We start from the raw sequence: 7,216 nt of genomic DNA, 5'->3' as shown, positions 1-7,216 counted from the left end.
TTTTTTTTTTTTTTTTTTTTTTTTTTTTTTTTTTTTTTTTGGAACAAAAAACTTCCCATTGATATCATGTAAAAGGTTACAAACTCCCAAAGGGAGTGAAAGTAAAAGAAAGAAAATACAAAATCAATAGTTCAGTGTATATAGGTCTTTTCTTGAATCAATGGGAGATTTTACACATCTGAAAAACCACAAGTTTCATTAAGAAGCAAATTTGGCAGGTATGGAAGATGGAGGAAGAGGAAAAGTATCATAATCACCTTCTTGAGATAATGAACTAAAAGCTTCAAAATAAAAATCTTCAAGAACATCCTCCAAGTTAGGCTCTATAATTGATTCCACACTGTTCATGCTAACCATGGATTCAACATTAGAATCATCATGTGAAAGAGACATAGGGTCTTTGGTCGAGTGGGTAACTCCTCTAGTTAATACATAATTTGGATTCAAAGGGTATAAAACAATTTGGTACTATGTATTGGGGAACAAGGAATGTGAAGGATCAGAAGAGGTAACTTGTTTCACGAGGAGGGCTAAAAAACGTGAACAACCAATTAATTCAGGATTCAAAGAATATCCTCAAGGATTGGATGAAATGAAGAATATGCCCCTGTTAGTGAACGGGTTTTCTTATGTCAAGGACTCGTTAATGGTCTTATCAACTGCCTTGTCAATTGAAGCATTTGAAAATATGACCTTACCAACTCCATCATTAATGCTCAACTTCATTTTGAAATCATGCAAGACTACACCAAATGAGTTTTTGTCAACCAAATTCTCACAAATTTATTTCATTAACTACCTTGTCTAGAACATCAATGCCAAACCCTTTTTCAAATTCAAATTTTCAGTAAGTGGAGAAACAAAAGACTATTGATCTTTCAATACCTCCTGGCAGCATAAAAAATCTAGAGACTTATCAAGCATGCTAGAGTACATAAAAGAACCGCAAAAGGTGAAGAATGGGATGCAGACATATCACAGGCTCTAGTTGGAATAAAAATACTTCCTAGCATTTTGTCTTTCATTTTGATTGTGGAAAGAATAAAACCAAAAATGTTCTTCTTAGCTTCCATTTTGGCTGAGCAACAATCCAATCTATTTGAGGTTGAAGAATAAGTACTAATAAGTCTTCCGAAATAAGGCCTTCCACAATGACCGTGAATGGCTTCAAAGCAACCACAAATTCAGAGATTCGGGGGTAAGTCCAAAATCTCCACCAAGCACCATATCCCTTAGTAAACTTAGGCACACAATGCTTTTCTGCAAACTATCTCTCAATCTTCATACGAAAAGATTTAAATTTTTCCATTTTCAATAGGTAGAAAATTCTCATCTTCAAACTTTAGCAAGGCCTTGTCATTAATCAAAGGATTACTAACAAAAGAAGCTTCTAGCTGATCCTCTAAAAAATTTTGAGTACCCAAACAATTACCATGAGCAAAAAATCTAGAAATTACCAAAATTGAACTCCGATCATCTTCTGTTATTTCCTTTTCCTTTTTCACTTAGAAAGAATGAGTTTTGAGTACCCAAACAATTACCATGAGCAAAAAATCTAGAAATTACCAAAATTGAACTCCGATCATCTTCTGTTATTTCCTTTTCCTTTTTCACCTAGAAAGAATGAGTGAACTTCTCATAGGGGGATAAACCCTTGTTACTTTTAACAATATCTAACTTGGATCTTTCATTTCTGATTTGAGGAAGTTCCACATGTTGAACATTTGAAATCATGCCAAATCTTCTTGTTGCGCAATGAAGTTTCTTAGTAAATCCCAAAGAGTGAACCAACCCCTTTTATCAACACAAGCACTTATTGATAAAACCTTCCTACCTCCAAAAGGAAGCCATATAATACAATTGAGATAGCAACATTTTTGAATCCCTGATGTTCCAAACTCATCCCTATATTACTTCTAAAAGGGTGAAAACACAGGGCAATGCAACAAACCCATTAATGCAATACTACTACTAATCCTTGCAACAATTACTTGAACTCATAGCAATGAAACTTAAAAATGACCTTAAATGTAGTTGATTCGTAGGGTTAATATAGATGAAAACTAACTGGAAAAAGAATCTGCAGAAGAGGAATAGGTTGAGGGTTTGAGGGTTGAAGGTTGAGGGTTTGAGGGTTGAAGGTTGAGGGTTCTATTGGGTGTACTCTTAAGAAACGAGAATATTAAAAGATTTCATTTGTAGTTATTGTTGAATTGGTAGTTATCCATGGCTATTCAATCGGATTAATCGTTGTTATTTATATAGTCCTCCTTTTGGGTGAATTAGTGATGTTTATAAAGTAAACTGTGTCTAATTAGTCCTTATGGTGTTTACCGTGCTGATATTTCCGCAGTCTTGATTCTTAAAATGATGATTAGGGTCATTTTCATTTTTATATAAAAATCTGTATAGAACACCAAATATCTTTCTGGAGGAGCTGAATAAGAAATAATTCTTCTGTTTACATGAGAAAATTTCTAACTTTTTCCAGAGTTTGTAGATGCTTTTTCTTTTTCTGTCAATACCATGTCTTTGTGCCTTCCTGATGCTTTTCATGTTTCTTAAATTCACAGGAAAAATATATGCTGGAGTTGATGGTAATAGATGTGGGAAAAGGTACCTTAATGTGCTAGTAGTTTTCTTAAATACATATGGAGAGATGACGTACTCATGTCTTCATACTTGATCTTTTTGCTAGTTGGTTCACATTTGTGTTTGATGCTACTGTTCATGTTCTGATTTACTGATAATGGAATAAGAAAATTGCGCTGCCACATGGGAATATTGAACTAACACTTGTTTTCCATGGATACTGGAATTTCTTTAGTTATCATTTTATAAATATAATAGCTTCGAATAAAACAACGAAGAATGCATAGATCAATTAGACCTTTGTAGTTGAGCGTTCGTGGATGGGAGTATACTAAGTTGGTGATCAAAAGAAGTCCTTGTGTTGTGAAAAAAAAAAACGGAATCTTACGAAGTTGCAATGTGAATAACGCAGCAGCTTCAGATATGTATAACTAGATTCTTGCACACATTCATGCACTGTAATTAAGTTTTTCATTTGTGACTTCTGAAACTAACCCAGCACACAGTGGAATTGAATTGAACTCATATGAGTGTTCAAATCACTCCAGGAATACATTGTTTAAAATTGAAACAGGGGTATCTTCCAATCTGAATTTTGTAATTCAAAATAAAAAGGGCAAGATGGGAATCGAAAATGTAAGACCTGACACCTATAAGGTACCTTGCTGCCTCATGTGCATCAAGACGGGTGAGCGTGAGAGAAGCATGTAACACCGTGGAAGTGCTCCAATAGAAGTGAGCACAAGAGAGGCAAGCAACACCCGTGAAAGTTCTCCAAGAGGATAGTATACATGCGTTATGTGCTCTCACGGCTTCAACTGATAAATGTGCTAACAAAAGAATTTCACAACTTAACTGCTTTATGAGTTAGTATCCAAGTCAAGAATGAATTATATTTATTATTGAGCTTGAGGGGGAGTGTCGAAGGATTAACCTTAAGTTATGGATATTTGTGTAATCCTAATAAATAATATAAGTAGTTGACCACTCTTCTTTATCTCTATTTTTACCTAGGATTTATTTTGATTTATTGTAACTGGTTGCAAGTAGCTTGCTGTTTTTTCTTATTTACTTTAAAAAGTTACATGTCTAGGGAAAGACTAACTAAAACCTAAATCGATAGTTAATCTAAATTCCCTATATACTAGATAATCTAAATAAATCCTTAGGTAATAGATAAAAAGATAAAGATAAATCTAAATAAATTTCTAGTTACTAGTTAACTATAAATCTAATAGATATCATTCCTTCTTAGCTTGGATACTAACTCATGAATTACACAAATATCCTAATTTAAGGTTAATCCTTATTCAAAACTAGTATCTAGGGATTTATTTAGATTTATTATTACCTAGTAGGTAGGGATTCAGTAAGCCTGTATTATAAAAGGCAAATGTACTTCTGTGAAATTAAGAAAAAAGGTAGTTAGATAATTTAGACTTTCAACAGTCAATATTTGAAAATGACTCGATAAACTCATTACATGAAGTGGAAGGATAGATTGAGAATGATTGTGACAATAACAATAGGAGATATCTGGTTGTTTGTGGGTCAATGTGCATGAGTGTTATCAGTTGAGTATATTTGTACACTTTTATCGTGAATTCCAATTAATTTTATACTTGGTATTTTGTTTCAATAAAAAGTAGGGGCATGGTTGTTAGTTGTGTTATTTTAACAAGTTCCGTTGGTGATGTTTTGCATAGTAAAACTGTCATGTTTCGTTTTAATTGTGTGAATCGGTTTTATTCATTTCTAATTGTTTGGTAGCAAATTGTTATGAAGAATATTGTTCATACTGAAACAATTTTTTGTACTTTTTGAGTAGCAAACCAGTTATGAAATTTTACCGAGGTGACTGTTATCTTCCCTCCATATCAATTCTACAGGTGACGCCACTGGATTCTTTTCTGCCCCTTTAACTCAGATAGCACAGAGCTTGGAGGATGAATTTCACTTGCATGATCACGTTAATAAGTTAAGCTGGATAGAACTTGCTTCACCTAGCTTGGTAATATGTTTTGTTCTTCTTGTGCTATATGTAATTGTTTGGCATCCATATGGAAGCCTTACATTATTTGTCAAATGCCCATTTGTTAATATCGCAATGTCTAATTAAAAGAATAATTATATTACAGGAGAAAACATGCAAGTTCAGTGGAAAATTAAGTTGTACTGTGCTTTTGTCGCCCAAACAAGAATTTGAGAACATAAATCAATCCTCAAATAAAGGAAGGAAATCTGGATCTATTCAAATAAGTCCGAGTAGGACTGGACCATGGACTACTGTTAGGTTAAACTATGCTACACCAGCTGCTTGTTGGCGCTTAGGGAATGATGTCATTGCCAGCCAAGTGACTGTCAAGGATGGTAGCCGATATGTGACAATTAGGTCTCTCGTCTCAGTGCAGAACAATACTGATTATATGCTTGATGTCTGCCTAATGTCCAAACATTGCAAGGAAAGCATACATCACGCGGATGAAACTGGTAGTTCAGATGGTTCAACAGCTGATAATAACATGGTTGTTACAGAAGAGTTCGATGAAACTGAAAAATACAGCCCTACTGCTGGCTGGGTTAGCTGCCTGAAATTCAGTCAGGATTTCTCAGAAGTAATCATTCCAGAGGTATAATCGTTCTCTCCAAGAGTGGACAGTTGAATTCAAATTATGATTTTAGAAAAGTAAAAAGTTGAAATCAAATGAAGAAAGGCCATTATTTCAAATAATTTGATTAGAAAGAACTTCATTTCTTACATGTTTGGTGGAACTTAAGTTGGTCGTGTCCATAAAACTTAGTTATATTTTAATATTAATTTTTCGTGATGTGTATGTTGTATATTTCTTCTAAATTTCCTCGTCAGAAAGCTTTCTTTATGCCCAATTAACACAAGGATCAATCACTCTTCTATGATCTCTGTCCTTGGGAGGACTCACACAAACAAAGTTCAAAATAGACACCCTTCCTAATATGTTCCCTGCAGAAGTGTGCCTCTGCATACATGTGCATGACAATGCAGATCACTTATTTATCATCTTTGTGGCACGCTTCTCAGAGAGCTTTGTATCTCTTGAGACGAACACCACTTGCTGAGTTTTGTGACTAAGAGCACAACACGCATACGTTTTTCTGCTAAAGCTAGCAATACAAGGAATCCATAGGAGGATGTCATCTACCTTAAGGCTTTGTGGACTCTAAAGTTAAAATCTCTCTCAAATTTCTTTCTTTTAATTTTGTTAACTACATGGAGGGCCTTCCTCTGGCTCCTGTAGCTCAGACAGTTCTCAATTTCTTATTGGTCTTTTTCCATGCCAGTTTTTGAGTGACTAAGTGGGGATAGAGTTTGACAATTTAACAGGGAAGGAAAAGGGGTAATGGGTCGAGGAATTGGAGAGGTGAATTGGGAAAAGAGATAGAATAAGGGGATATTACAACCGTGTCAAATGAGGTTGTTACAATTAAGATGTATGTATTAGTATTGAGCCTTTGGGCTGACTTGATGAAGGTCAGTCTCGAGGACATAGTTAATATTCAATTTTTAGTTCAGTTCTCCAAGCTAAGCTTTGTCGATGCTTATAGCAATTTTGCATCATAATTTATAGAAGTCCACTTTTCCATTGATGATTCTCGAGGAATTGTTATGGTGCTTTCTTGTTTCCGTTATTGAAATTCATCGTAGTTCTGTATAGGTATCCTTTATTAGGCTTCCTTTTAATTAATTGTTCACTTGCACAGGTAACATCAAGAGTTGAGCTACCGTCTGGTTGGGAATGGATTGATGATTGGCATTTAGACAAGAGACCTCTTACTGCTGCTGATGGTTGGGTTTATGCTCCAGATATCAAAAGTCTTAAATGGCCTGATTCTTCCGACTCTGTGGAATCTGTAAACCATGCGAGGCAAAGAAGGTGGGTCAGAAGTAGGAAACAGATAAGTAATATAGAGAAGGAAATATTCATAGGGCAATTGAAGCCTGGTGATACGGTTCCCCTCCCTTTATCAGTGCTGGCACAATCTGGTCGTTATATATTTCATTTGAGGCCTTCGACACTTAAAAATTGTGATGAGTACTCTTGGAGTTCAGTTGTAGATAAACCTAATCAAGAGGATGCTAATGGGCCTGATATTTTCTCTGAAGTATGCGTTTCAAACCTAAGTGAATCTGAGGAGTTGTTGTATTGTGTTCAGACAAGCGGAACCTCGTCAAGTAGTTCTCATAGGTTATGGTTTTGTTTAGGCATACAAGCCTCGGAAATTGCCAAAGATATGCACTCTGACCCTATTCAGGACTGGAATCTTGTTATCAAGGCTCCCTTGTCTATTACCAATTACCTTCCGCTTGTGACAGAATTTTCGGTTCTACATAAACAGAAAAGTGGCCACTTCATTGGCTGTTGTAGAGGAATCCTTCATCCAGGGAAAACTGTGAAGGTCTATGATGCTGATATCAGAAATCCATTGTTCTTTTCACTCTTCCCACAGAGAGGATGGCTTCCTGTACATGTAAATTTAGTTCACTTTCATCTTGCAACATTTAAATTCTACTGGAGAGATTTTTCTGTGCCTATTCTTTTTTCTTTTTCTTTTTCTTTTTTTTTTTTTTTTTTTTTTTTTTTTTTTT

General features: G+C 35.0%; 1 protein-coding gene across 1 annotated transcript in view; it reads left to right on the top strand.

Annotated features, from left to right (window-relative positions):
* Positions 1–7,216, top strand: part of LOC111438054 — an 82,389-nt gene that overhangs the window by 63,376 nt on the left and 11,797 nt on the right. The window contains exons 44-47 of the mRNA XM_023076009.1: positions 2,574–2,616; positions 4,482–4,603; positions 4,731–5,222; positions 6,331–7,098. Coding sequence (XP_022931777.1) covers positions 2,574–2,616; positions 4,482–4,603; positions 4,731–5,222; positions 6,331–7,098 — 1,425 coding nt within the window. The remainder of the gene's footprint in view (positions 1–2,573; positions 2,617–4,481; positions 4,604–4,730; positions 5,223–6,330; positions 7,099–7,216) is intronic.

Source organism: Cucurbita moschata, unplaced genomic scaffold, assembly GCF_002738365.1.
Source record: "Cucurbita moschata cultivar Rifu unplaced genomic scaffold, Cmos_1.0 Cmo_Scf00070, whole genome shotgun sequence".
Classification (NCBI taxonomy): Eukaryota; Viridiplantae; Streptophyta; class Magnoliopsida; order Cucurbitales; family Cucurbitaceae; genus Cucurbita; species Cucurbita moschata.
This window is presented reverse-complemented; position numbering and strand designations above follow the sequence as displayed.